The sequence below is a fragment of the Phaenicophaeus curvirostris genome, unplaced genomic scaffold, assembly GCF_032191515.1.
Source record: "Phaenicophaeus curvirostris isolate KB17595 unplaced genomic scaffold, BPBGC_Pcur_1.0 scaffold_75, whole genome shotgun sequence".
Lineage (NCBI taxonomy): Eukaryota > Metazoa > Chordata > Aves > Cuculiformes > Cuculidae > Phaenicophaeus > Phaenicophaeus curvirostris.
This window is the reverse complement of record NW_027206697.1, coordinates 65,590-93,151: the sequence shown is the minus strand read 5'-3', so window position 1 is coordinate 93,151 and position 27,562 is coordinate 65,590. Positions and strand designations below refer to the sequence as shown.

At 61.9% G+C, this 27,562-nt stretch overlaps 3 protein-coding genes across 6 annotated transcripts; 1 reads left to right on the top strand and 2 right to left on the bottom strand.

Annotated features, from left to right (window-relative positions):
* Positions 1-795: 795 nt before the first annotated feature.
* Positions 796-10,570, bottom strand: LOC138734444 (protein HGH1 homolog). Of its 4 annotated transcripts, none has more exons than XR_011339573.1 (9): positions 10,361-10,570; positions 9,289-9,731; positions 9,055-9,155; positions 8,467-8,565; positions 8,295-8,386; positions 7,404-7,526; positions 2,289-2,546; positions 1,264-1,550; positions 796-854 (listed from the first exon to the last, which is right to left on the bottom strand). XR_011339573.1 is itself a non-coding variant. In XM_069882089.1 (8 exons), exons 1-7 carry the CDS (start codon positions 10,565-10,567, stop codon positions 2,331-2,333), a joined length of 1,281 nt encoding a protein of 426 aa, XP_069738190.1. In that variant the 5' UTR covers positions 10,568-10,570; the 3' UTR covers positions 806-1,550; positions 2,289-2,330. The 4 variants fall into 4 exon arrangements, 2 of the variants coding, with proteins under 2 accessions (XP_069738190.1, XP_069738191.1); XR_011339572.1 differs by having other exon boundaries at positions 815-854; positions 977-1,550; XM_069882089.1 differs by having other exon boundaries at positions 806-1,550.
* Positions 10,571-13,658: 3,088 nt separating this feature from the next.
* Positions 13,659-27,250, bottom strand: LOC138734448 (maestro heat-like repeat-containing protein family member 1). The gene is made up of 6 exons (XM_069882095.1): positions 27,195-27,250; positions 25,052-25,392; positions 22,408-22,553; positions 21,687-21,818; positions 21,310-21,472; positions 13,659-13,741 (listed from the first exon to the last, which is right to left on the bottom strand). Exons 2-6 carry the CDS (start codon positions 25,071-25,073, stop codon positions 13,728-13,730), a joined length of 477 nt encoding a protein of 158 aa, XP_069738196.1. The 5' UTR covers positions 25,074-25,392; positions 27,195-27,250; the 3' UTR covers positions 13,659-13,727.
* LOC138734431 (speriolin-like) lies at positions 16,036-17,636 on the top strand. Its single transcript, XM_069882044.1, has 2 exons — positions 16,036-16,161; positions 17,295-17,636. The coding sequence occupies exons 1-2, from the start codon at positions 16,036-16,038 to the stop codon at positions 17,610-17,612; spliced, it is 444 nt and encodes a 147-aa protein (XP_069738145.1). The 3' UTR covers positions 17,613-17,636.
* Positions 27,251-27,562: the final 312 nt, after the last annotated feature.

The following is a 27,562-nucleotide window of genomic DNA, read 5'->3' as shown; positions in this document are numbered from 1 at the left end:
CCCCCCTCCTTATGGCCACAGCCCCCCGCCTGTTCAGGTCATGTGACCACTCCACCTGCGGCTGGCCACGCCCCCTCTGCCTGATGAGGTCATGTGACCACGCCTCCTCGCCTGGCCACGCCCCCTCACGGGATCAGGTCATGTGACCACGCCCCCGGCCACGCCCCCTTCGCCTGGTCATACCAGGTGACCACGCCCCCTCCACCTGGTCACGTCCCCCTCCTCGTTGACAGGTCATGTGACCACGCCCCGGCCACGCCCCCTCAGCCAGTCTGGTCATGTGACCACGCTCCCTCCTTATGGCCACGCCCCCCCACCTGTTCAGGTCATGTGACCACTCCACCGGCGGCTGGCCACGCCCCCTCCGCCTCGCCAGGTCATGTGACCACGCCCCCAGCCACGCCCCCTCACCTGACCAGGCTCCCACGGCTCAGCTCTAGCCTGTGGCCACGCCCCCTCTGCCAGGCCACGCCCCTCAACTGCTCTGACCACGTGGCCACGCCCCTCTCCATCAAGCCACGCCCCTTCACATGACCACGCCCCTCGTATTGCCTTATCCCCGTGGCCACGCCCCCTGCATCCTTAACCACGTGACCACGCCCCCTCGTTTAGCCACGCCCCTTCTGAGCATGTCACGTGATCACACCCCCTCGCGGTGGCCACGCCCCTTAAAGCAGGCCACGCCCCTCCATGCTTCCTCACGTGACCACGCCCATTCAGGTCACGTGGCCACGCCCCCTCGCTCTGGCCACGCCCCCTTTCCCCCCCCCCCCCCCCGGCCTTTCCACAGGGAATTTGGGGCTAGAATTCCTTTATTTCTTTATTTTTATTCAAGGATCCATGGATGGAGGCACCTCCAGAGGGATCTGAGCGTGATCCATGGGCTGGAGGCACCTCCAGAGGGTTCTGAGCCTCGATCCATGAGCTGGAGGCACCTCCAGAGGGATCTGAGCCTTGATCCATGAGCTGGAGGCACCTCCAGAGGGATCTGAGCCTCGATCCATGAGCTGGAGGCACCTCCAGAAGGTTCTGAGCGTGGATCCAGGGGCTGGAGGCACCTCCAGAGGGATCTGAGCCTTGATCCATGAGCTGGAGGCACCTCCAGAGGGTTCTGAGCCTCGACCCAGGGGCTGGAGGCACCTCCAGAGGGATCTGAGCCTCGATCCAGGGGCCGGAGGCACCTCCAGAGGGATCTGAGCCTCGATCCATGAGCTGGAGGCACCTCCAGAGGGTTCTGAGCCTTGATCCATGGGCTGCAGGCACCTCCAGAGGGATCTGAGCCTCGATCCATGGGCTGGAGGCACCTCCAGAGGGATCTGAGCCTCGATCCAGGGGCCGGAGGCACCTCCAGAGGGATCTGAGCCTCGATCCATGAGCTGGAGGCACCTCCAGAAGGTTCTGAGCGTGGATCCAGGGGCTGGAGGCACCTCCAGAGGGATCTGAGCCCTGATCCATGAGCTGGAGGCACCTCCAGAGGGTTCTGAGCCTCGACCCAGGGGCTGGAGGCACCTCCAGAGGGATCTGAGCCTCGATCCAGGGGCCGGAGGCACCTCCAGAGGGATCTGAGCCTCGATCCATGAGCTGGAGGCACCTCCAGAGGGATCTGAGCCTTGATCCATGGGCTGGAGGCACCTCCAGAGGGTTCTGAGCCTCGATCCATGAGCTGGAGGCACCTCCAGAGGGTTCTGAGCCTTGATCCATGGGCTGGAGGCACCTCCAGAGGGATCTGAGCCTCGATCCATGAGCTGGAGGCACCTCCAGAGGGATCTGAGCCTCGATCCATGAGCTGGAGGCACCTCCAGAGGGTTCTGAGCCTTGATCCATGGGCTGGAGGCACCTCCAGAGGGATCTGAGCCTCGATCCATGAGCTGGAGGCACCTCCAGAGGGATCTGAGCCTTGATCCATGGGCTGGAGGCACCTCCAGAAGGTTCTGAGCCTCGATCCATGAGCTGGAGGCACCTCCAGAGGGATCTGAGCCTCGATCCATGAGCTGGAGGCACCTCCAGAGGGATCTGAGCCTCGATCCATGAGCTGGAGGCACCTCCAGAGGGTTCTGAGCCTTGATCCATGGGCTGGAGGCACCTCCAGAGGGATCTGAGCCTCGATCCATGAGCTGGAGGCACCTCCAGAGGGATCTGAGCCTTGATCCATGGGCTGGAGGCACCTCCAGAAGGTTCTGAGCCTCGATCCATGAGCTGGAGGCACCTCCAGAGGGATCTGAGCCTTGATCCATGGGCTGGAGGCACCTCCAGAAGGTTCTCAGCCTCGATCCATGAGCTGGAGGCACCTCCAGAGGGATCTGGGGGTGGATCCAGGGGCTGGAGGCACCTCAGGGCTGGTGGGACGGGGCTGGTGGGTCTCGAGGTTGGTCCCCGAGGTCTTCTCCGAGCCCCCCGCCCCCCGGGGTCCCCTCCGGCCTCTCCCGCTGCCACCGCTCCTCGTCCTCCTCGAGGTCCAAGCGCTGCAGCCGCAGCTCCAGCTCCTCCGGGACCTCCACGAGCAGCAGGTTCTCCAGCCCCGGGGGGGGATCGTCCCCGATCAGCACCTGCCGGGGGGGGAAAAAGGATCAGGGGCCAAGGGATCGGGGCTGGGATGGGGCCAAGGGATCATTTAGAGGACCAGGGGCCAAGGGATCGGGGCTGGGATGGGGCCAAGGGATCAGGGGATCCTTGGGGAAAGAGGCCAAGAGATCAGGTTGGAGATGGGGCCAAGGATTCCGTGAGGGAATGGGGCCAAGGGATCATGGAGAGGACCAGGGATCGGCTCAAGGAATGGGGCCAAGGGACCGGGGGTGGGATGGGGCCAAGGGATCCACTGGGGGATCGGGGCCAAGGGATCAGAGCCAGGGATTGGGGTTGGGGCCAAGGGATGGGGTCGAGAACAGGGCCAAGGGATCGAGGAAAGGACCAGGGATCATCTCGAGGACGGGGCCAAGGGATCAGGGGTGGGATAGGGCCAAGGGATCGTGGAGAGGACCAAGGTCAAGGGATCGGCCAAGAGATCAACTCAGGGACTGGGCCAGGGATCAGGTCAAGGGACGGGGCCGAGGGCTGGGAATGGGGCCAAGAATCAGCTCAGGGATCGGGGCCAAGGAGCCATTTGAGTACAGGGATTGGCTTGGGGATCAGGGCCAGGGATGGGGGTTGGGGCCAAGGGATGGGGGGTCAAGAACGGGGCCAAGGGATCGTGGAGAGAACCAGGGATCGGCTCAAGGAATGGGGCCAAGGGATCGGGGCCAAGGAATCAGCTGAGGGATCGGGGCCAAGGGATCATGCGGGCAAGAGGGCCAAGGATCTGGTTGGGAACGGGGCCAAGGGATCAGCTGGGGCCAAGGGATCAGGACCAGGACCGAGGATTGTCACAGGAAATGCGGCCAAGGACCAGCTCGATAACAGGGCCAGGGATCGGGGCCAAGGATCCACTTGAGTCCGGGGCCTGACTCAGGGATCGGGGCCAAGGGATCAGAGATGGAGAATGGGGCCAGGGATTGGCTCGGGAATCGGGGCCAAGGGATCATGAAGAGGACCAGGGATCGGCTGGAGGAACTGGGCCAAGGGATTGGGGGTGGGATGGGGCCAAGGGATCAGCTCGGAGATCGGGGTCAAGGGACGAGGTCCAGGGATGGGGGTTGGGGCCAAAGGAAGGGGCCAAGGGATCAATACAATAGGAGTATTGGGGTGGGATGGGGCCAAGGGATCATGGAGAGGACCAGGGATCGGCTTGAGGAACTGGGTCACGGGATTGGGGGTGGGAAGGGGCCAAGGGCTCAGGGATGGAGAATGGGGCCAGGGATTGGCTCGGGGATCTGGGCCAAGTGATCAGGTCTGGGATGGGGCCAAGGATCAAGCTGAAGAATGGGACTGTGGATCGGGGACAGGGCTCGATAACAGGGCCAAAGGATCGGCTCAGGGATCGGGGCCAAAGATCGGGTTTGAGATGGGGCCAAGGGATCGGGTTTGGGTGGGGCCGAGGGATCAGCTTGGGCAACAGGGGCAAGGGATCGGGGCCAAGGATCCACGGGGATTGGCTTGGGGATCAGGGCCAAGGGATCAGGGCCAAGGGATCAGGGAAGGGGCTAGAGAATGGGGCCAAGGGATCGTTTGGAGAATGGGGCCAAGGGATCAGCTTGGGGATAAGGTGCAGGGATCAGGGATGGAGAATGAGGCCAAGGGATCGGCTAGAGGAACGGGGCCAAGGGATTGAGGTTGGGGTGGGGCCAAGGGATCAGCTGGGGCCAAGGGATCAGGACCAGGACCGAGGATTGTCACAGGAAATGTGGCCAAGGACCAGCTCGATAACAGGGCCAGGGATCGGGGCCAAGGATCCACTTGAGTCCGGGGCCTGTCTCAGGGATCGGGGCCAAGGGATCAGGGCTGGAGAACGGGGCCAGGGATTGGCTCGAGAATCGGGGCCAAGGGATCAGCTTTGGGATGGGGCCAAGGGATCAAAGTTGGGATGGGGCCAAGAAATTGTCTTGGGATCGGGGCCAAGGGATCATGAAGAGGTCCAGGGATCGGCTGGAGGAACTGGGCCAAGGGATTGGGGGTGGGCTGGGGCCAAGGGATCATCTCGAGGACGGGGCTAAGGGATCGGGGCTGGCATGAGGCCAAAGGATCATCTTGTGAAAGGGGCCAAGGGACTGGGGCTGGGATGGGGCCAAGGGATCAGCTCAGGGATCAGGGCCAAGGGATCAGGTTGAAGAGTGGAACTGTGGGTCGGGGCCAAGGATCTGGTCGGTAACGGGGCCAGGGGTCGCTATGGGAACGGGGCCAAGGGATCAGGTTTGGGATGGGGCCAAGGGATCGAGGTTAGGATGGGGCCAAGGGATCAGCTCAGGGATCGGGGCCAAGGAATCAGGAGTGGGATGGGGCCAAGGAATCAGCTCAAAGAATGGGACCTTGGATCAGGGACAGGGCCAAGGGATCAGGGCCAAGGGATCATCTGGGCCAGAGGGCCAAGGATCGGCTTGAGGAACTGGGTCAAGGGATCGAGGTTGGGATGGGGCCAAGGGATCATCCAGGCAAGAGGGCCAAGGATCTGGCCGGCAACGGGGCCAAGGGATCGAGGTTGGGATGGGGCCAAGGGATGGGCTCAGGGATCGGGGCCAAAGATCGGGTTTGAGATGGGGCCAAGGGATCGGGTTTGGGTGGGGCCGAGGGATCAGCTTGGGCAACAGGGGCAAGGGATCGGGGCCAAGGATCCACGGGGATTAGCTTGGGGATCAGGGCCAAGGGATCAGGGAAGGGGCTAGAGAATGGGGCCAAGGGATCAGCCTGGTGATAAGGTCCAGGGATCGGGTTTGTGATGGGGCCAAGGGATCAGGGATGGAGAACGGGGCCAAGGGATCTGCTCGGGGAATGGGGCCAAGGGATCAGGGATGGAGAACGGGGCCAAGGGATCGGGGATGGAGAACTGGGTCAGGGATCAGGTTTGGAATGGGGCCAAGGGATCGAGGTTAGGATGGGGCCAAGGGATCAGCTCAGGGATCGGGGCCAAGGAATCAGGAGTGGGATGGGGCCAAGGAATCGAGGTTGGGATGGGGCCAAGGGATCATGGAGAGGACCAGGGATCGGCTTAGAGGAACTGGGTCAAGGGCTTGGGGGTGGGATGGGGCCAAGGGATCGTCCGGGCCAGAGGGCCAAGGATCGGCTTGAGGAACTGGGTCAAGGGATCGAGGTTGGGATGGGGCCAAGGGATCATCCAGGCAAGAGGGCCAAGGATCTGGTCGGCAACGGGGCCAGGGATCGCTATGGGAACGGGGCCAAGGGATCAGGGATTAGGAGATCGGGGACGGGGCCAAGGGGTCAGCTCGGACGCGGGGATCAGGGAGTGGGATGGGGCCAAGGATTGGGGCCAAAGGATTGGCTCGGGGGTCAGGGACAGGGCCAAGGACAAGGGCGGTAACAGGGCCAAGGGATCAGCTGGGCCAGAGGGCCAAGGATCTGGCTGGGAACGGGGCCAAGGGATCGAGGTTGGGATCGGGGCCAAGGGATGGGGTTTGGGAAAGGGCCAAGGGATTAGGGATGGAGAATGGGGCCAGGGATTGGCTCAGGGATCAGGGCCAAGGGATCGAGGTTGGGATGGGGCCAAGGGATCATGGAGAGGACCAGGGATCAGCTTGAGGAACTGGGTCACGGGATCGGGGGTGGGACGGGGCCAAGGGATCAGCTTTGGGATTGGGGCCAAGGGATCAGCTTTGGGATGGGGCCAAGGGATCGGGGATGGAGAACTGGGTCAGGGATCAGATTTGAGATGGGGCCAAGGAATCGAGGTTAGGATGGGGCCAAGGAATCAGCTCAGGGATCGGGGCCAAGGGATCAGCTGGGCAAGAGGGCCAAGGATCTGGGTGGCAACGGGGCCAAGGGATCGGCTAGAGGAACGGGGCCAAGGGATTGAGGTTGGGGTGGGGCCAAGGGATCAGCTGGGGCCAAGGGATCAGGACCAGGACCGAGGATTGTCACAGGGAACGGGGCCAAGGACCAGCTCGATAACAGGGCCAGGGATCGGGGCCAAGGGATCAGGGCCAGGGATTGGGGTTGGGGCCAAGGGATGGGGTCGAGAACAGGGCCAAGGGATCATGGAAAGGACCAGGGATCATCTCGAGGTCGGGGCCAAGGGATCAGGGGTGGGATGGGGCCAAGGGATTGCTCGGGATTGGGGCCAAGGGATCAGAGATTGACACTGGGGCCAAGGGATCGGAGATGGAGAATGGGGCCAGGGATCAAGTTTGTGACGGGGCCAAGGGATCAGGGATGGAGTCAGGGATCAGCTTTGGCGCTGGGGCCAAGGGATCATCTCGGCGATCGGGGCCAAGGGATCAGGAGTGGGATGGGGCCAAGGGATCACTCAGAGAATGGGGCCAAGGGATCAGGGATGGACAACAGGGCCAAGGGATCGGGGACGGAGAACAGGGCCAAGAGTTTGGGTTGGGGATGGGGCCAAGGGATCGGGGATGGAGAACGGGGTCAGGGATCAGGTTTGGGATGGGGCCAAGGGATCACTCAGAGAATGGGGCCAAGGGATCGCCTTGGGATCGGGGCCAAGGGATCGGCTTGAGGATTGGGCCAAGAATTGGGTTTGGGATGGGGCCAAGGGATCAGCTTGGGCAACAGGGGCAAGGGATCGGGGCCAAGGATCCACGGGGATTGGCTTGGGAAGGGGCTAGAGAACGGGGCCAAGGGATCGTTTGGAGAATGGGGCCAAGGGATCAGGCTGGGGATAAGGTCCAGGGATCAGGTTAGGGATGGGGCCAAGGGATCAGGGATGGAGAATGGGGCCAAGGGATCGGGTTGGGGCTGGGGCCAAGGGATCAGGGCTGGGATGGGGCCAAGGGATCGGGGCCGGAGAACGGGGCCAAGGGATCGGGTTGGGGCCAAGGGATCGGGGGCCCCCCCGGCCCCACCTGGATGAGGTTCTCGCAGGCCCCCAGCACGCGCGGCTCCGGCTCCCAGCGGTGAAGCTCCCGCAGCACCAGGAAGGTCCCCGCGGCCCGGAGGCGGCGGCGCCCGGCGGGGGTGGCCGCCAGCTGCGGATCCAGGGGGGAGGGTCTGCGGGGGGGGCTGGATCCGGGGGGGAGGGTCTACGGGGGGGACTGGATCCAGGGGTGGTGGATCTAGAAAGGGTTCTGGATCCAGGGCTGGAGGATCTACAGGGGGTTCTGGATCCAAGGATGGAGGATCTACAGGGGTATCTGGATCCAGGGGGGAGGGTCTACGGGGGGGGCTGGATCCATGGGCTGGAGGATCTACAGGGGGTTCTGGATCCAGGGGGGAGGGTCTACGGGGGGGCTGGATCCGGGGGGGAGGGTCTACGGGGGGGGCTGGATCCGGGGGTGGTGGATCTAGAAAGGGTTCTGGATCCAGGGGGGAGGATCTACAGAGGGTTCTGGGATGGATCCAGGGGTGGAGGATCTATGGAGGGTTCTGGACATGGATCCATGAGCTGGAGGCATCGCCAGAGGGATCTAGACATGGATCCATGGGTGGAGGATCTACAGAGGGTTCTGGACATGGATCCATGGATGGAGGCACCTCCAGAGGGATCTGAGTGTGGATCCATGGGTGGAGGATCTACAGAGGGTTCTGGGCTGGATCCATGGATGGAGGATCTACAGAGGGTTCTAGGAATGGATCCATGGGCTGGAGGCATCTCCAGGGGGTTCTGAGCTGGATCCATGGGCTGGAGGCATCTCCAGGGGGTTCTGGGCTGGATCCATGGCTGGGGGATCTCCAGAGGGATCTGACCAGGCCGGATCCATGGATCCCTCGCCCTCCAGACGTCTTTTGGGACCCACCAGCATGATGCTCTCCAGCAGCATCTTCCGGATCTCGGGATCCTCCTCGCGCTTCTTGTCCGCCGGGAGGTACTGAAGGTCCACGGGGAGCCCTGGGGGAGAAGCCACCGGCGCGGTGGGACCGGCCCCAGGAGGTCCCACCCTCCCGAATCCCCCCTCGGAATCCACTCACGTTCCATCTCATCCTCGGGGAACTCCTCGGGTCCAGCCAGAGGGAGGAGGAGAAAGGGGAGAACATCGACCTCCTCGCCCAGGAGCCACTCGTGGTCCTCTAGGAGGAACGTGGAGTCAACGGAGAAGACCACAAAACCCATGGAGAAAACCCACAGTCCCATCCCACCACCCTCCATCCCATCCACAGGTTCCTCAGGTCCCATCCCACCATCCTCCATCCCCCAACTGGTTCCTCAGGTCCCATCCCACCATCCTCCATCCTCATCTCTGGTTCCTCAGGTCCCATCCCACCATCCTCCATCCACCCACTGGTTCCTCAGGTCCCATCCCACCATCCTCCATCCACCCACTGGTTCCTCAGGTCCCATCCCACCATCCCCCCAACTGGTTCCTCAGGTCCCATCCCACCATCCTCCACCCCCAACTGGTTCCTCAGGTCCCATCCCACCATCCTCCATCCCCCCAACTGGTTCCTCAGGTCCCATCCCACCATCCTCCATCCCCCAACTGGTTCCTCAGGTCCCATCCCACCATCCAAGGAGGTTCTGGAACCTTCTAGAACCTTGAGGAACCTTGAGGAACCCACCGTGCTGGAAGCAGCAGTTCCTCAGAGCTCCCACCGCCCCGCGGCGAAGGTCGATCGGGGCCCCGAGCTGCGTGTGGGGCAGGAGACGCTGCACCGAGCGCCTGGGGGGACGGGGGGGGGGCAGCTCAGAGCCCCCCCAGTTTGCTGGGACCCCATCCCAGTATCAGACTGGAACGACCCCCCCAGTTCCCGGAGCCCCCCCCGGGGTTTTGCTGGCCCCCCCCGCGGCCGTACCGGGAGCGGTCGAGGATCCCCCGGCGCCCCTCGGGGACCTGGCTGAGGTTGCAGAGGAGGGAGCCGAGCTCCGGAGGCGGCCGCGGCTCCCCCAGCGCCTCGAGGAGCGACGCCAGCCCGGGGCCGCTCTCCTCCAGCCCCCGCAGCACCCGCTGAGCCGCCCCCGGCTCCCGGCACACGTTGGCGAGCGCCCCGCAAGCCGGGCCGGCCGGCAGCAGCCCCAGCAGGGCGGGGAGAGCGGCCAGAAGGGGCTCGCGGGCGGCAGGTTCCGAGGAGAGGTTGACCAGGCAGCTCAGAGCGGGGTTGACCTGGCAGCCACCGCCCGGGTTGACCTGGCAGCCACCGCCCGGGTTGACCTGGCAGCCACCGCCCGGGTTGACCTGGCAGCCACCGCCCGGGTTGACCTGGCAGCCACCGCCCGGGTTGACCTGGCAGCCACCGCCCTGAAACAAGACAACATTTGTTAGACGTTACTAATATGAGTATTACGTATAGTTTCTGTGATTTTAAAACTAAAATATAGAATTACTGGAGCATAGAATTATTGGTTGGAGTCGATGATCCAATTTATTCTATCCAGTGCTCCCAGGGCTGGAACCAGTGCTCCCAGCGCTCCTAGGGCTCCCATTTCTCCCAGTGCTCCTGGGGCTGGGACCAGTGCTCCCAGTGTTCCTAATTGATGCCAGTGCTCCTAGGGGTGGGACCAGTGCTCCCACTTCTCCAAGTGCTTCTGGGAGTGGGACTAGTGCTCCTAGTGCTCCTGGGGGTGAGACCAGCGCCCTGACCATCCGTGCCTGGCAGCCCGAGCCTGGGGGGAAACCTGGCCGCCCGAGCCCGCGGGTAGACCTGGCCGCCCGAGCCCGCGGGTAGACCTGGCCGCCCGAGCCCGCGGGTAGACCTGGCCGCCCGAGCCCGCGGGTAGACCTGGCCGCCCGAGCCCGTGGGTAGACCTGGCCGCCCGAGCCCGCGGGCAGACCTGGCCGCCCGAGCCCGCGGGCAGACCTGGCCGCCCGAGTCCAGGTGGGGGTAGGGTAGACCTGGCCGCCCTCGCCCTCCCGTGTTGGGGGTTGACCTTTCCGCCCGATGCGCAGCAAGCAGCTGGTGGCCACGGTTTGGTCGCCAGCTCCAACAACGCCTCCAGGACCCCATGCCGCCCCTCCAGCAGCAGCCTCCGCCCCTCGGCGCTCCCCGACAGCGCCAGGGCAGCCTCCGCCGCTCCCGCTCTCGCCGCCGGGGCCGCCAGCAGCGCCGCCAGCTCCGCCACGGCCGCTTCCTCCATGCCGGAACCCGCCGCGTGGGAAGGGGTGGGTCCGGCAGCCAATCAGCGCCGCGAGGGGGCGGGGCTAAGGGTGTATGAGCCATTCAGAGCCCTTGGAGGCGGGACGAACGGGGAAGGAGCCTATGAATGGGGCCCTGCCTCAAGCCACGCCCCCTCGGGGGCTGCGGCGCCGCTGGGTCCTAGTGCGAGCGGGCGGCCGCGGCGCCGCTGGGTCCTAGTGCGAGGCGGCGGCCGCGGCACCGCTGGGTCCTAGAGACACTCGGAATCATGAGTCTGTAATTCAAGCAATTATAAAGCAGGTTTGTTTATTCGGTGCTGAGACTCACGAGGGAATTATTTCTCCAAACAACAACGTGCTTGCTCATCGTGGGAGCTTGTCTCGGCTTTCTAAAGCGTTACATGTTCATAACATTCAAAAAAAACCTGCCTATAGATAGTCATAACATTTCCCTCTTCTTAATATAACGAGTTTGAGAAGAGGCTCCTCCTGGTTGTGCCTGTTCAGTGTCTTCTCAGGGATAAAACCAATTAACTCCCTTTAAATTCAGCCTCCAGGTTCTTGGATTCTTCAACTCCAGCCTCCAGGTTCCTGCATTCTTCTCAGTGTTATTTTCCGCTCTTATCGCAGTTCCGGATAACTTATCTTGCTGATAAGGAATCACCTAGCAACAGGCCCTTTCCTACATAAAGGCTCATAGAAATATGTTGCTTTAGTTAAACAATTGTGACCCTGTGTGGTTTTTAAGTGCGAGCAGCTCCTACTCTGCTCTTAGAATCACAGAATTCTTGACGTGTCCGCTGTTTCAGCTAAATTCCTGCTATTCTCTTCAGCCCTTAAGCGTTAGGCCCCTTCTTGGAGCTTATCTCGAGCTGACTAATCGCTCAAAACTTAAAGCTAGGCGATTGTTTTCTTGTTAGAGCGAAAAGTCATTAATTGTGGGGCTGCGGGGGCCGCTGGGTCCTAGTGCGAGACCCCTCGGGGGCTGCGGAGACGCTGGGTCCTAGTGCGAGACCCCTCGGGGGCTGCGGGGGCCGCTGGGTCCTAGTGCGAGACCCCTCGGGGGCTGCGGAGACGCTGGGTCCTAGTGCGAGACCCCGCGGGGGCTGCGGAGACGCTGGGTCCTAATGCGAGACCCCGCGGGGGCTGCGAAGACGCTGGGTCCTAGTGCGAGACCCCGCGGGGGCTGCGGAACCGCTGGGTCCTAGTGCGAGACCCCGCGGGGGCTGCGGAGACGCTGGGTCCTAGTGCGAGACCCCTCGGGGGCTGCGGAGACGCTGGGTCCTAGTGGGATCCCTGGAGGGGGTCAAGGCCACGTTGGATGGAGCTTGGAGCCCCTGATCCAGCGGGAGGTGTCCCTGCCCATGGCAGGAGGTGGAACTGGATGGGCTTGGAGGTCCCTTCCAACCCAAACCCTTGTGTCAGCAGCCACAGTGGTACAAACTCTTTGGAAGATGCTTCCAGGACCTCTGTAGGTCCTTCTCACTCTCCAGCCATGGATCCAGATCCCTCTGCAGATCCTCCTGCCCTCCAGCCATGGATCCAGCTCCCTCTGCAGATCCTCCTGCCCTCCAGCCATGGATCCAGGTCCCTCTGCAGATCCTCCTGCCCTCCAGCCATGGATCCAGATCCCCCTGCAGATCCTCCTGCCCTCCAGCCATGGATCCAGATCCCCCTGCAAATCCTCCTGCCCTCCAGCCATGGATCCAGATCCCCCTGCAGATCCTCCTGCCCTCCAGCCATGGATCCAGACCCCTCTGCAGATCCTCCTGCCCTCCAGCCATGGATCCAGATCCCCCTGCAGATCCTCCTGCCCTCCAGCCATGGACCCAGCTCCCCCAGCAGATCCTCCTGCCCTCCAGCCATGGACCCAGCTCCCCCAGCAGATCCTCCTCCCCTCCATCCCCGTGGCCGACGCCGAGGTGGAAGGTCCCTCTGTGACCTCTCCCGGCAGCCACCCTTGGGGCCACCCAGGTAGCTCCCGGTGTCCCGTGGCGACCAGCTGCCTCCCCAAAAGCTCCCTCGGTCTTGCCCTTGGGTAGACGTTGGTGTGACCTCGAGGGGGTTTCGGGGCCACCATGGACCCCCGGGGCCACCCGACGGGCGCGGCGGCCACCGTCCTCACCTGCTACGACCAACTGCGACGCGGGATCCAGGCGCTGCTGATGGAGAACGAGGAGCTCATCTGCATGGTGGGGCAGCTGATGGAGGAGCAACGCGCCCGGGGGCACAGAAACCCCTCGCAGGGCTCCAGCCTGGGACCCTTCGCCTTCTACGTCCCAGGTAGGAACCTCCCAGCCCAGCGTTGAGGTTCTCCAGCCTGGAGAAGGCTCCGGGGAGACCTTCGAGCTGCTTCCAGTAGGGAAAGGGGCTCCAGGGGAGCTGGGGAAGTTCTCTTGGTCAAGGTGGGATGGGACAGGAGGAGGGGAAGGGGTTTGAGTTGATTGAGGTGAGATGTGAGGAAGGAACTTCCTCACCAGGAGGGTGGGGAGGACCTGGAAGAGGTTGTCCAGAGAAGCTGTGGCTGCTCCATCCCTGGAGGGGTTGAAGGCCACGTTGGATGGGGCTTGGAGCCCCTGATCCAGCGGGAGGTGGCCCTGCCCATCCAGGAGGTGGAACTGGATGGACTTGGAGGTCCCTTCCAACCCAAACCATCTCATGGTTCCATGATTCTCACCTGGTGTCAAGCAGAACCCCCAGATCCCACCCCTGGAGGTGTTGAAGGCCACGTTGGATGGAGCTTGGAGCCCCTGATCCAGCGGGAGGTGGCCCTGCTCATCCAGGAGGTGGAACTGGATGGGTTTTGAGGTCCCTTCCAACCCAAACCATCTCACGGTTCCATGATCACAACTTGGTGTCAACCAGAACCCCCAGATCCCACCCCTGGAGGGGTTGAAGGCCACGTTGGATGGGGCTTGGAGCCCCTGATCCAGCGGGAGGTGTCCCTGCTCATCCAGGAGGTGGAACTGGATGATCTTCGAGGTCCCTTCCAACCCAAAGGGTTTCTCTGGATTCCGCGGTGGTGCCGTGGTGGCAATTGTCCTCCTTCTCGCGCAGCCATCAGCCCGGACTCCGGTTTGCAGGCCCTGGAGCGCGGCTCCCGCTTTCGGGTCCCCCCGATGCAGCAGACGACGTCCAGCACGGTGACGGGCGGCACCGACATCAGCTCCGGGATCCTGCTCCCACCCGGGAACAGAAGTACTGGGGTGGGGGGGTGGGCTGAGCGTATCTCCATCCCATCCTCATCTCCATCCCATCCTCATCTCCATCCCATCCTCATCTCTATCTCCATCATCTCCATCTCCATCTCCATCTCCATCTCCATCCCCATCTCCATCTCCATCATCTCCATCATCTCCATCATCTCCATCTCCATCCCCATCCCTTCCTCATCTCCATCTCCATCATCTCCATCATCTCCATCATCTCCATCATCTCCATCTCCATCCCCATCCCCATCCCCATCTCTATCTCCATCTCCATCTCCATCCCATCTCCATCCCCATCCCCATCTCCATCCCCATCTCCATCTCCATCTCCATCTCCATCTCCTCCATCTCCATCATCTCCATCATCTCCATCTCCATCCCCATCCCTTCCTCATCTCCATCTCCATCTCCATCATCTCCATCATCCCCATCCCTTCCTCATCTCCATCTCCATCTCCATCATCTCATCTCCATCTCCATCATCTCCATCCCATCATCTCCATCATCTCCATCTCCATCCCTATCATCTCCATCTCCACCCCACCCCACCCCAGTCCCTCCAGTGCTTCCAGCACCATTACTGGTCCCACCACGCCTCCATAACAGCTTCTCCACCTCCTCCTTGCAGCGTTCCCGAGGTTCCCTGTTGTCCACCCTGAGCTCCACCGCATCTCCTGCCCCGTTGACCGCTTCACCTCCGTGGGCCACCAGCCTCCTCCTCCACCTCCTCCTCCGGAGTCCACCCCACCGGAGGCCACCCCGGGCAGCCTGCCCCTCTCGGACCTCCGAGGACCAGGAGCTGAGTCCATCCCGTCCTCCATCCATCCCACCGCGGGCCCCGCGGACCCAGCGGAGAGGCGGCCGCTGGCCCGGGACGCCCACCGGCTGGCCACCGGCTGGGAGCCCGTGGTGGCCTCCACGCCCAGAGGTGAGGGCTTGGTGGGGGCTGCGCTTGGTGGACCACGTGGGGCTTCCCGGGATCTTGCCCCCGTGGGACACCCCGGGCCTTCCGGGGCCGCGGCGGGTGGACATCGGGAGGTGGTCAGGGAGGGGCGAGGGGCACCTTGGGCCGTGGAACCATCACAGGTGAGGGGGGCTGTTCCCATCCCGTCCTCATCTCCATCTCCGTCTCCACCTCCATCTCCACCTCCATGTCCATCTCCATCTCCACCTCCATCTCCACCTCCATCTCCATCTCCATCTCCATCTCCATCCCCATCCCCATCCCCATCTCCATCCCCATCTCCATCTCCATCTCCATCTCCATCTCCATCCCCATCCCCATCCCCATCCCCATCCCCATCTCCATCCCCATCCCCATCTCCTTCTCCACCTCCTCCTTCTCCATCTCTATTTCCATCTACACTTTCATCCCTTCTCCACCTCCATCTCCATCTCTTCTCCTTCTCCTCCTCCTCCTCCTCCTCCTCCTCCTCCTCCTCCTCCTCCTCCTCCTCCTCCTCCTCCTTCTCCATCTCCTTCTCCATCTCCTTCTCCTTCTCTTCTCCTTCTCCATCTTCATCTCCATCTCTTCTCCTTCTCCTTCTCCTCCTCCTCCTCCTTCTCCATCTCCTTCTCCTTCTCCTTCTCCTCCTCCTCCTTCTCCATCTCCTTCTCCTTCTCTTCTCCTTCTCCATCTCCATCTCCATCTCTTCTCCTTCTCCTTCTCCTCCTCCTCCTCCTCCTCCTTCTCCATCTCCTTCTCCTTCTCCTCCTCCTTTCTCCTTCTCCATCTCCATCTCCATCTCTTCTCCTTCTCCTTCTCCTCCTTCTCCATTTCCACCTAGACTTTCATCCCCTACTTCTCCTTCTCCTCCTCCTTTCTCCTTTCTCCTTCTCCTTTCTCCTTCTCCTTCTCCTTCTCCTTCTCCTTCTCCTTCTCCTTCTCCTCCTCCTTCTCCTCCTTCTTCTCCTTCTCCTTCTCCTCCTTCTCCATTTCCACCTACACTTTCATCTCCTTCTTCTCCTTCTCCTTCTCCTTTCTCCTTCTCCTTCTCCATCTCCTTTCTCCTTCTCCTCCTCCTCCACCTCCTCCTCCTCCTCCTCCATCTCCTTCTCCTCCTCCTCCTCCTCCTCCTCCTCCTCCTCCTCCTCCTCCTCCTCCTCCTCCTCCTCCTCCTCCTCCTCCTCCTCCTCCTCCACCCCCACCTTCATCCCCATCCCCACCGTGCCCGGGGGCCACCTGAGGACCTCGGGTGGCCTGGGCAGGTCTCACCGGTCCCCCGTTCCCAGATCATGTGGGATCTGGATCCCACCAGCCCATGTGGGAGCAGCTGGTGGGCGAGATCGCCTACCAACTGGACCGCCGCATCCTGGCCAACGTCTTCCCCGACCGCACCCGCTTCTACGGCTTCACCGTGGCCAACCTCCCTGAGAAGATCATCACGGTGAGCTTGGTGGAACCCCATGGGGGCTCGTGGTGGGTCTGAGCCTGTGTCATCTCATCAGGGAAGCTTTTGAGACAGGTTCTCAGAGGATTCTGCTCCAGGAACTGTCACCTCGGGCTGGAGAGGAGAAGAGCTCCTGGGTGGAGAACTGGTTGGATGGAGGGCCCAGAGGGTGGTGGGAGATGGAGTTGACTCCAGCTGGAGGGACAAGGGGTGTCCCCAGGGCTCAGTGGTGGCTCCAGCCCTGGTCAAGGTCTTCATCGATGACCTGGATGAAGGTGTTGGCTTCATCCTTAGCAAGTTTGGAGATGACTCTAAGCTGAGAGGAGGTTTGGATCTGCTGGAGGGGTTGGAGGTTCTCCAGAGGGATCTGAGCAGGTTGGATCCACGGGCTGAGACCAACGGGATGAGGGTTAACGAGGCCAAAGGGCGCGTCCTGCTCTTGGGTGTCACCAACCCCGAGCAGCTCCAGGGGTGGGGAAGAGCAGCTGGAAGGTCCCTGGAGGAGAAGGACCTCCAAGGTTGGTTGAACAGGAGCCAGCAGGGGCCCAGGGGGCCAAGAAGGCTGAGGGCATCTTGGCTTGGAGCAGCCCCGGCGTGGCCAGCAGGTCAGGGAGGGGATTTATGGACTCGGTGAGGCCACATCTCAAATCTGGGGTCAGTTTTGGGTTCCTCGCCCCAAGAAGGACCTTGAGGGGCTGGAGCGAGTGCAGAGAAGAGCAACGAAGCTGGGGAAGGGGCTGGAGACCACGAGGAGCCTGTGAGGAACCTGGGGGGGTTCAGCCTGGAGAAGAGGAGGCTGAGGGGAGACCTCATTGCTCTCTGCAACTCCCTGAGAGGAGCTTGTGGAGAGGAGGGAGCTGGGCTCTTCTCCCAAGGGACACAACGAGGTGGAACCACCTCAAGCTGCACCAGGCTGGACATCAGGGAGAACTTCTCGGAAAGGTTCCTGGGGCCCTGGTGGAGGCACCCGGGAGGGGGTTGAGTCCCCATCCCTGAAGATGTTTAGAAGACGGGTGGACGCGGCGCTGAGGGACGTGATTTAGTGGTTGACGGGGCTGGTTGGACTCGCTGACCCGCTGGGTCTTCTCCAACCTGGGGAGTCCGTGACTCTCGTGTTCCACCTCCCGCAGACGGCGCTGGCGGCGGGGCCGGGCGGCTTCGAGGAGCAGCGTTGCGCGGCGGCGGCCGGGCGCTACGTGGCCGTGCTGGGGCGCCTGCGGACCTTGGGCTACAGCCCCGCGGCTCACGCGGCCTTCACCGAAGCCTTGGTCAACGCCTACGGGATCCTCCCCCCGTCGGCCCTCCCGGACGGCCACCAAAACGTGGCCGAGCTGAGGAAGGTGGTGGCCGAGACGGTGCCGGCGGCGGCCAGGGCCGACGCGCTGCTGCTCCTCGAGTGCCTCCAGGAGCTGGCGAGGGAGGACGGACAACCCCTGTTCCGCTGGTGAGGGCGCTTGGGGGGGGCTCCAGCAACACCAGGACCTCCATCAAGCATCCACAGCAACCAGGTCAACTCCATAAACCAGGTCAACTCCACCAATTAGGTCAACTCCACCAATCAGGTCAACTCCACCAATCAGGTCAACTCCACCAACCACCTCAACATCATCAACTGCATCAACATCATCAACCGCATCAACATCATCAACTGCATCAACATCATCAACTGCATCAACATCATCAACTGCATCAACATCATCAACTGCATCAACATCATCAACTGCATCAACATCATCAACCGCATCAACATCATCAACCACCTCAACATCATCAACCACCTCAACATCATCAACCACCTCAACATCATCAACCACCTCAACATCATCAACTGCATCAACATCATCAACCACGTCAACATCATCAACTGCATCAACATCATCAACCACCTCAACATCATCAACCACCTCAACATCATCAACCACCTCAACATCATCAACCATGTCAAAGCCACCAACCACCCAACGCCGCCAACCACGTCGACGCCACCAACCGCGTCGCCGCCGCCAACCACGTCAACGCCGGCACCAATAAAGCGGTGACAGTGTTCTCGTCCGTCGTGGTGGAGCTGGTGGGATGGGGATGGGGACACCAGGATGGGGACACCAGGTTGGGGACACCAGGTTGGGGACAGCAGGTTGGGGACAGCAGGTTGGGGACATGAGGATGGGGACACCAAGATGAGGACACCAGGATGAGGACACCAGGTTGTGGACACCAGGACGGGGACACCAGGACGGGGACACCAGGACGGGGACACCAGGATGGGGACATGAGGATGAGGACACCAAGATGGGGACATGAGGAAGAGGATACCAGGATGAGGACACCAGGATGAGGACACCAGGTTGGGGACACGAGGATGGGGACACGAGGATGGGGACACCAAGATGAGGACACCAAGATGAGGACACCAAGATGAGGATACCAGGATGAGGACACCAGGTTGGGGACATGAGGATGGGGACACCAAGATGGGGGCACCAAGATGGGGACATCAGGATGGGGACATCAGGATGAGGATACCAGGATGAGGACACCAGGATGGGGACACCAGGATGGGGACTCCAAGATGGGGACGTGAGGATGAGGATACCAGGATGAGGACACCAGGTTGGGGATATCAGGATGGGGACACCAAGATGGGGACATGAGTATGAGGATATCAGGATGAGGACACCAGGTTGGGGACATCAGGATGGGGACAGCAGGATAGGGACACCAAGATGGGGACACCAAGATGGGGACACCAGGATTTGGGGTGCAGACAGGCTTGGGGGGACCCCAGGATGAGGACACCAGGTTGAGGACACCACGATGGGAACACCAGGATGGGGACACCAAGATAGGGACAGCAGGTTGGGGACACCGGGTTGGGGACATGAGGATGGGGACACCAGGATGGGGACACCAAGATGGGGACACCAAGATGAGGATACCAGGATGAGGACACCAGGTTGGGGACACCAAGGATGGAGACACCAAGGATGGAGACACCAAGATGAAGACACCAAGATGGGGACATCAAGGATGGGGACACCAGGTTGGGGACACCAGGTTGGGGACACCAAGGACGGGGACACTAAGATAGGGACACCAAGATGGGGACAAGAGAATGGGGATACCAGGATGAGGACATAACGATGGGGACACCAGGATGGGGACCTCAAGATGGGGACCCCAAGATGAGGACACCAAGATGGAGACACCAGGATAGGGATAACCAGGATGGGGACCCCAAGATGAGGACATCTTGATGGGGACACCAGGGTTTGGGGTGCAGAAAAGGCTGGGGGGCCACCAGGATGGGGACAACCAGATGGGGGCACCAGGATGGGGACAACTGGGATGAGGACACCAAGATGGGGACACCTAGATGGGGACACCAGAACTTGGGGGGCAGACAGGGTTGGGGGGACACCCCGATGAGGACACCAAGATGGGGACACCAGAACTTGGGGGGCAGGTGGAGTTTGGGGGCCACCAGGATGAGGCCACCTGGACCCCGCTGGACACAGTGAAGGGTCCCCAAGTTGAGGGGATGGAGGGGTTGGGGCAGTTCTTCTCGGTGACCTCTCCAGCTGGGGGTTTGTGGATCTCCTGGAGGGGTTTGAGGTTCTCCAAAGGGATCTGGGCAGGTTGGATCCGTGGGATGAGGGTTAATGAGGCCAAAGGGCGCGTCCTGCTCTTGGATCTCAACCCCGAGCAGCTCCAGGCTTGGGGAGGAGCAGCTGGAAAGGTCCCTGGAGGAGAAGGACCTGGGGGGGTTGGTTGAACAGGAGCCAGCAGGGGCCCAGGGGGCCAAGAAGGCCAAGGGCATCTTGGCTTGGAGCAGCCCCGGCGTGGCCAGCAGGTCAGGGAGGGGATTTATGGACTCGGTGAGGCCACATCTCAAATCTGGGGTCAGTTTTGGGTTCCTCGCCCCAAGAAGGACCTTGAGGGGCTGGAGCGAGTGCAGAGAAGAGCAACGAAGCTGGGGAAGGGGCTGGAGACCACGAGGAGCATGTGAGGAACCTTCAGCCTGGAGAAGAGGAGGCTGAGGGGAGACCTCATTGCTCTCTCCAACTCCCTGAGAGGAGCTTGTGGAGAGGAGGGAGCTGGGCTCTTCTCCCAGGGGACACAACGAGGTGGAACCACCTCAAGCTCCACCAGGCTGGACATCAGGAAGAACTTCTTCACGGAAAGGGTCACGAGGCCCTGGTGGAGGCACCAGGGAGGGGGTTGAGTCCCCATCCCTGGAGGGGTTGAAGGGCCGGGTGGACGACCTCGCTCCTCCAAGCCCTTGGAGGTCACGACCACGTCCAGAAGGTGGGGATCAGCAGATCTTTCCCCAGCCGGACCCGTCAGAAGCTCCATCCTAGAAGAATCACTTGGAAACCGGGTCCCTTCGAGGAGAAAAGAGCCCAACGGGGAGTTCTCCGAGCCTCATCGAATCGGAGAATCATGGAATAGGTTGGGTTGGAAGGGACCTCCAAGCCCATCAAGCTCCAACCATGAGCAGGGACACCTCCCGCGGGATCAGGGGCTCCAAGCTCCATCCAACGTGGCCTTGAACCCCCTCCAAAGATGGAGCAGCCAACCTTCTCCAGGCTGGACAACCCCAACTCTCTCAGCCTGGCCTCCTCCTCCAGGAGGTTCTCCAGCCCTCGCATCATCTCCGTGGCCTCCTCTGGCCTCGCTCCACCAGCTCCAGGTCCTTCCTGCTCCGAGGACTCCAGAACCGGACGGAGAACCCCACGTTGGGTCTCACCAGAGCAGAGAAGAAGGGGACAACCTTCTCTCTACCTGCTGCTCCCTCAACGTCGGAGGCAGCCCAGGTGGCTTCTGGGCTTGGAGCTCACGTCGGTGGCTCCCGTTGAGCTTCTCCTCCCCCTTCCAGCCTGGATTGAAACCACCGATTGAGCTGGGAGCTACTCTGGGTCCCACCAGCCTCATGGTGGGAGCCGTTGAGGTCCTCGTTAGGACCGAACCGAGCTTGGAAGAGCCGGTGGGAAGGTTGGACTCGGCGACCTTAACCATCTTCTCCAACCTCCACGATTCCATCGTCCCAGCGAGTCTGGTGGGTTCCTGACTCGAAGAACCGCTCGGGTTCCACCTCAACGTCCACCTCCACCCCCCATCCCACCTCCAGGGCCCGTCCCGACTCACCGTTGGCCACGGAGAGGTTGGCGAAGGTCTGGACGACGAAGAAATGGGGCAGGATCCCCGGTTGGAACTTGCTGAGAACTTCCTCCATCACCTTGTTGATGAAGCGTTGGCCAACGGCCACCAGGACGTCGCTGGCCGCCTGCTGCCAGTCCCTGATCATCTCCTGGGACGGATGGAGGTGGGACCCACGTCACGGTGGGCACCAAGAGCCTCGCGAGGACCCACCGGCTTCATCTTCATCTCCTCCCAGAAGAACCCGACCCCGTCGGCTGTTCCCACCACCATCCGACCTCCATCCCACCGGCTCCGAGGGCACCCGAGCAGCCCCGACTCAAGCAGGAGGCCCGAGAGCATCAGGAGAAGGTTTCGGGTCCTACCTTGGACTTGGTCATCTCGTGGGAGGCCAGGAAGATGACCACCTTGGCCATGCTCTTGTCCAGGAGGGAGATGTTGCTCCTCACGATCGTCTCCATCGCCTTGAGGATGATGACGCGGTGAGGGTAGCCCAGCTGCAAGCACCAAGGAGAACGTGGAGGGTCACCAAGGTCTCCACCAAGGTCTCCAGGAAACCCAGAGGTCCCTCCAGCCAACCCAAGGGTCCCTCCGGCCAACCCGAAGGTCCCTCCAGCCAACCCAAAGGTCCCTCCAGCCAACCCAAAGGTCCCTCCAGCCAACCCAGAGGTCCCTCCAGCCAACCCAGAGGTCCCTCCAGCCAACCCAGAGGTCCCTCCAGCCAACCCAGAGGTCCCTCCAGCCAACCCAGAGGTCCCTCCAGCCAACCCAGAGGTCCCTCCAGCCAACCCAGAGGTCCCTCCAGCCAACCCAGAGGTCCCTCCAGCCAACCCAGAGGTCCCTCCAGCCAACCCAGAGGTCCCTCCAGCCAACCCAGAGGTCCCTCCAGCCAACCCAGAGGTCCCTCCAGCCAACCCAGAGGTCCCTCCAGCCAACCCAAAGGTCTCTCCACCCAACCCAAAGGTCTCTCCACCCAACCCAAGGGTCTCTCCACCCAACCCAGAGGTCCCTCCACCCAACCCAAGGGTCTCAGGAACCGTTTCTCACCCTGGAGACCTTCGGGGATGGCCCTGGCGAACCTCCTACCTTGTCGTGCTGCCGCAGATACTCATCGCAGGCGTTGAGGATCTCCTCGGGCTCCGACTCCCCCAGGTGGCACAAGGCCTTGTAGATCTGCTCCTGGACCAGCGGGTCCTTGTCCGTGGTGGCGTCCATCAAGGTGGTAGCCAGCCCTGAGCGAGAAAAGCAAGTTGAGGAGGTTCTCCACGCCCTGAGCATCTCCTGGAGATGGAAAACAGCGTCCGTTGTGCATCCTCAGCCCTCAAGGTTCTCCTCCATCCCCGTCCCTCAAGGTTCTCCTCCATCCTCGTCCCTCAAGGTTCTCCTCCATCCTCAGCCCTCAAGGTTCCCCTCCATCCTCAGCCCTCAAGGTTCTCCTCCATCCCCGTCCCTCAAGGTTCTCCTCCATCCCCGTCCCTCAAGGTTCCCCTCCATCCTCGTCCCTCAAGGTTCTCCTCCATCCTCGTCCCTCAAGGTGAAGAACCTCAAGGGATGAGGATGGTGGAGAACTCTGGGGATGGAGGAGAACCTTGAGGGACGAGGATGGAGGAGAACCTTGAGGAATGAGGACAACGGAGCCCTCAGGGACACCCAAGAGCCAGCGCCCCTGCTCTGAGAGAGCCGGGTAACGAAGCCACGTCTCTCTCATTAGGTCCTTCGAGCTAACGAGGTTAATTAGTTTCAGGCCCGATGCCTGCAGGCACTTGGCAAAGAGCCCGTGGAGCATCTCGGGGCCAACGGGGCCTCAGCCCTTCTCACAGGATCCTGGGTTGGGTGGGAAGGGACCTCAACGTCCATCCAGTCCCACCTCCTGCTGGACCAGTAGCTCCAAGCTCCATCCAACCTGGTTCCTCACACGCTCCTCGTGGTCTCCAGCCCCTTCCCCAGCTTCGTTGCTCTTCTCTGCACTCGCTCCAGCCCCTCAAGGTCCTTCTTGGGGCGAGGAACCCAAAACTGACCCCAGATTTGAGATGTGGCCTCACCGAGTCCATAAATCCCCTCCCTGACCTGCTGGCCACGTCGTTTCTCCTCCAAGCTAAGATGCCCTTGGCCTTCTTGGCCCCCTGGGCCCCTGCTGGCTCCTGTTCAACCAACCTTGGAGGTCCTTCTCCTCCAGGGACCTTCCAGCTGCTCCTCCCCAAGCCTGGAGCTGCTCGGGGTTGAGATCCAAGAGCAGGACCCAACGCTTGAACCTCATCCCGTTGGTCTCAGCCCATGGATCCAGCCCAGATCCCCCTGCAGATCCTCCTGCCCTCCAGCCATGGATCCAGCTCCCTCTGCAGATCCTCCTGCCCTCCAGCCATGGATCCAGCTCCCTCTGCAGATCCTCCTGCCCTCCAGCCATGGATCCAGATCCCTCTGCAGATCCTCCTGCCCTCCAGCCCTGGATCCAGCTCCCTCTGCAGATCCTCCTGCCCTCCAGCCATGGATCCAGCTCCCTCTGCAGATCCTCCTGCCCTCCAGCCATGGATCCAGATCCCTCTGCAGATCCTCCTGCCCTCCAGCCATGGATCCAGCTCCCTCTGCAGATCCTCCTGCCCTCCAGCCAGGGATCCAGATCCCCCTGCAGATCCTCCTGCCCTCCAGCCATGGATCCAGATCCCTCTGCAGACCCTCCTGCCCTCCAGCCATGGATCCAGATCCCTCTGCAGATCCTCCTGCCCTCCAGCCATGGATCCAGCTCCCTCTGCAGATCCTCCTGCCCTCCAGCCATGGATCCAGATCCCTCTGCAGATCCTCCTGCCCTCCAGCCAGGGATCCAGATCCCCCTGCAGATCCTCCTGCCCTCCAGCCATGGATCCAGATCCCTCTGCAGACCCTCCTGCCCTCCAGCCATGGATCCAGATCCCTCTGCAGATCCTCCTGCCCTCCAGCCCTGGATCCAGCTCCCTCTGCAGATCCTCCTGCCCTCCAGCCCTGGATCCAGCTCCCTCTGCAGATCCTCCTGCCCTCCAGCCATGGATCCAGATCCCTCTGCAGATCCTCCTGCCCTCCAGCCATGGATCCAGACCCCTCTGCAGATCCTCCTGCCCTCCAGCCATGGATCCAGATCCCTCTGCAGACCCTCCTGCCCTCCAGCCCTGGATCCAGATCCCTCTGCAGACCCTCCTGCCCTCCAGCCCTGGATCCAGCTCCCTCTGCAGATCCTCCTGCCCTCCAGCCATGGATCCAGATCCCTCTGCAGACCCTCCTGCCCTCCAGCCGTGGATCCAGGTCCCTCTGCAGATCCTCCTGCCCTCCAGCCATGGATCCAGCTCCCTCTGCAGACCCTCCTGCCCTCCAGCCCTGGATCCAGATCCCTCTGCAGACCCTCCTGCCCTCCAGCCGTGGATCCAGGTCCCTCTGCAGATCCTCCTGCCCTCCAGCCATGGATCCAGATCCCTCTGCAGATCCTCCTGCCCTCCAGCCATGGATCCAGACCCCTCTGCAGATCCTCCTGCCCTCCAGCCATGGATCCAGCTCCCCCTGCAGATCCTCCTGCCCTCCAGCCATGGAGCCAGACCCCTCTGCAGATCCTCCTGCCCTCCAGCCATGGATCCAGACCCCTCTGCAGATCCTCCTGCCCTCCAGCCATGGATCCAGGTCCCTCTGCAGACCCTCCTGTCCTCCATCCATCACCAACCCAAGGCTGGAAGCCCCTCCACCTCTCCCACCGCGCTCCCGAGCTCACGTTTGATCCGTGACTCCGTCATGCTCCGTGTCCTCAGCTTCCCCACCAGGAAGAGGCCGTTGGCACCTTCCCAACTCTCGCAGCCGAAGCTCCCCGGGGAACCTATTTTTCCGCCTCCGATTCCCACCGAGAAGACTTGGTGGCCCCGGTTCGGGGCGGGGGAGTCGCCGTTGGGAGCGACGGAGACGTCCGACGGAAGCCGCGGGGAAGGTGGGATCCCAGCCCGAGCTCCTCATCGGCTTCTCCCGCTTCCATCGGATCCCGGCGTCGGCCCTAGAGAGCTCGGAGCCCCCAGGAGAACATCTCCACCACCTTCTCTCCTCCGCGTTGGCCTTCCTCACCTGCCCGTGGGAGAAGATCCCGCGTCAGGCTCGGAAAACTCAACCATCCCCGCTAAGTCCCGAGGATTCCGAAGCTCCTCGATGGAAACCAGCTTGGAAGGAGCTCTAGGAGCCCCGAACCTTTCTTTGACCTCATCCAAGGGTTGAATTCCAGGGAAACCAGCTTGGAAGGAGCCCTAGGAGCCCTGAACCTTTCCTTGATCCCCTCCAAGGGCTGAATTCCAGGGAAACCAGCTTGGAAGGAGCTCTAGGAGCCCTGAACCTTTCCTTGACCCCTTCCAAGGGGCTGAATTCCAGGGAAACCAACTTGGAAGGAGCTCTAGGAGCCCTGAACCTTTCCTTGACCTCATCCAAGGGCTGAATTCCAGGGAAACCACCTTGGAAGGAGCTCTAGGAGCCCTGAACCTTTCCTTGATCCCTTCCAAGGGTTGAATTCCAGGGAAACCAGCTTGGAAGGAGCTCTAGGAGCCCTGAACCTTTCCTTGACCTCATCCAAGGGCTGAATTCCAGGGAAACCAGCTTGGAAGGAGCTCTAGGAGCCCTGAACCTTTCCTTGACCCCTTCCAAGGGTTGAATTCCAGGGAAACCAGCTTGGAAGGAGCTCTAGGAGCCCTGAACCTTTCCTTGACCCCTTCCAAGGGTTGAATTCCAGGGAAACCAGCTTGGAAGGAGCTCTAGGAGCCCTGAACCTTTCCTTGACCCCTTCCAAGAGCTGAATTCCAGGGAAATCCAATTGGAAGGAGCCCTGCTCCCTTCTCAGATCCTTTCCAAGGGCTGAATTCCAGGGAAATCCAGCTGGAAGGAGCCCTGGGAGCCCTGAACTGGGCTCTGCTCATTCCATGACCCATTTCCAAGGGCTGGAATGCAGGGAAAGCAGCTTGGAAGGAGCCCTAGGAACCCTGAATCTTTCCTTGATCCCTTCCAAGGGGCTGAATTCCATGGAAAACAGGTCAGAAGGAGCCCTGCTCCCTTCCCAGGCCCCTTCCAAGGGATGAATTCCAGGGAAACCAGCTTAGAAGGAGCTCTAGGAGCCCTGAACCTTTCCTTGACCCCTTCCAAGGGCTGAATTCCAGGGAAATCAGGTGGGAAGGAGCCCTGCTTCCTTCTCACATCCTTTCCAAGGGTTGAATTCCAGGGAAACCAGCTTGGAAGGAGCTCTAGGAGCCCCAAAACTTTCCTTGACCCCTTCCAAGGGCTGAATTCCAGGGAAACCAGCTCGGAAGGAGCCCTGGGAGCCCTGAACTGGGCTCTGCTCATTCCATGACCCATTTCCAAGGGCTGGAATGCAGGGAAAGCAGCTTGGAAGGAGCTCTAGGAGCCCTGAACCTTTCCTTGATCCCTTCCAAGGGCTGAATTCCAGGGAAATCCAGCTGGAAGGAGCCCTGGGAGCCCTGAACTGGGCTCTGCTCATTCCATGACCCATTTCCAAGGGCTGGAATGCAGGGAAAGCAGCTTGGAAGGAGCTCTAGGAGCCCTGAACCTTTCCTTGATCCCTTCCAAGGGCTGAATTCCAGGGAAATCCAGCTGGAAGGAGCCCTGGGAGCCCTGAACTGGGCTCTGCTCATTCCATGACCCATTTCCAAGGGCTGGAATGCAGGGAAACCAGGCTGGAAGGCCCCACCCCCCCCCCCCCCGTCCTGCCCCCTGGATCCGCACCCAGGCCCGGGGGGGGGGGGCTGGAAGCTCCTCGGGAATTGGGGGGGGGGAGGGGGGTACGACTTGGGGGGGGGGGGAGCCCTGGGTGTCCCTCCCCTCCCCCTCCCCCCAGGGTCCCCGCTCCCACCCCCCCCCGGCGCCCTCACCGGATCGGGACCTGCTCGGCGCCGCTTCCGGGTGCGGAGGCCACGCCCCCTCCTGCCGTTAGCCACGCCCCCTCCGCCTGGGCGGGTCACGTGACCAGCCCCCCCTCCCCCCCGGCGTGGTCTAGCCACGCCTGCTCTGCCTCGTCAGGTCATGTGACCACACCACCTGCGGCTGGCCACGCCCCCTCGGCCTGGTTAGGTCATGTGACCACCCCCGGCCACGCCCACTTCGCCTGGTCACGCCAGGTGACCACGCCCCCGTCCTGGTTGGGTCATGTGACCACGCCCCCTCCACCTGGCCACTTCCTGCTCCGCGTGGTCAGGTCATGTGACCACCCCATCTGGCCACGCCCCCTCTGCCTTGTCAG